This window comes from Frankliniella occidentalis, unplaced genomic scaffold (genome assembly GCF_000697945.3).
Source record: "Frankliniella occidentalis isolate FOCC.00 unplaced genomic scaffold, Focc_3.1 Scaffold33, whole genome shotgun sequence".
NCBI lineage: Eukaryota > Metazoa > Arthropoda > Insecta > Thysanoptera > Thripidae > Frankliniella > Frankliniella occidentalis.
This window is the reverse complement of record NW_026267163.1, coordinates 100,486-101,333: the sequence shown is the minus strand read 5'-3', so window position 1 is coordinate 101,333 and position 848 is coordinate 100,486. Positions and strand designations below refer to the sequence as shown.

The window sequence follows — 848 nt, the reverse complement described above, 5'->3', positions numbered from 1 at the left end:
GCAGTGGTCGGCGGCCGAGGCACACCTCAGTCTGGGTCGCCTGCGTCTTCATGGGCGCTCGCTTCACTTTCTCCACCACGACGACGTGCTGCTGCTGCTGTTGCTGCTGCAGTTGTTGTTGCTGCTGCTGTAGCTGTTGCTGATGCTGCAGTTGCTGTTGGTGCTGAAGCTGCATCTGCTGCTGCTGAAGTTGCTGCTGGTGCTGAAGCTGCTGCTGAAGCTGCTGTTGCTGAAGCTGCTGCTGTTGGAGCTGTTGCTGCTGAAGCTGGGTCGGCGGCTGCTGCAGGATGCCGTCCAGCGGCTCGCCGCTCTTCTTGCCGTCGATGAGGCGCTCCTGGCTGCGCGCCGACACGCCGCGGTTCAGCCCCACGACCGCGTCGTCGAAGGAGGTGAGGGTGTGCGAGCGGGCAAAGCTCACGTGCTTGGTCCTGGAACACACAAGGCATAGTAGTAGAGTAACAGCTGAAATGTTTAAGCAAACAATTAGACAAAACACATTAAAAAACATTTGTAATTGTGAACAACAATACCAACATTCCAAAACAAAACATATAAAATAAACTTTTAAAAGTTCAAACAAACACCTCTCCACTATTCTGTCGAAAATTGACGAGGGTGTGTCTTGGCTTGGTAAGTGGAGGTGAGCGAGAGAGCGGAGAGGGGAGGGTAAAGGAGGCGGAGAGGAAGGAGGCGGAGAGGAAGGAGGCGGAGAGGAAGGAGGCGGAGAGGAAGGAGGCGGAGAGGAAGGAGGGGGAAGAGTCGGCCGTTCCCGGACCGTACGGCACAGCGGGGTGCAGATCACCGTTTTATGGCTCACCTGGGCAGGGGCTGCGCGGGGGGCGGCGGCG

At 57.2% G+C, this 848-nt stretch overlaps 1 protein-coding gene across 1 annotated transcript in view; it reads right to left on the bottom strand.

Annotated features, from left to right (window-relative positions):
- Positions 1 to 414: 414 nt before the first annotated feature.
- LOC127749127 (alpha-protein kinase 1-like) overlaps positions 415 to 848 on the bottom strand; it is a 9,871-nt gene continuing 9,437 nt past the window's right edge. The window contains exon 9 of the mRNA XM_052265969.1: positions 415 to 462. Within this exon, the coding sequence (XP_052121929.1) occupies positions 415 to 462 (48 nt within the window). The remainder of the gene's footprint in view (positions 463 to 848) is intronic.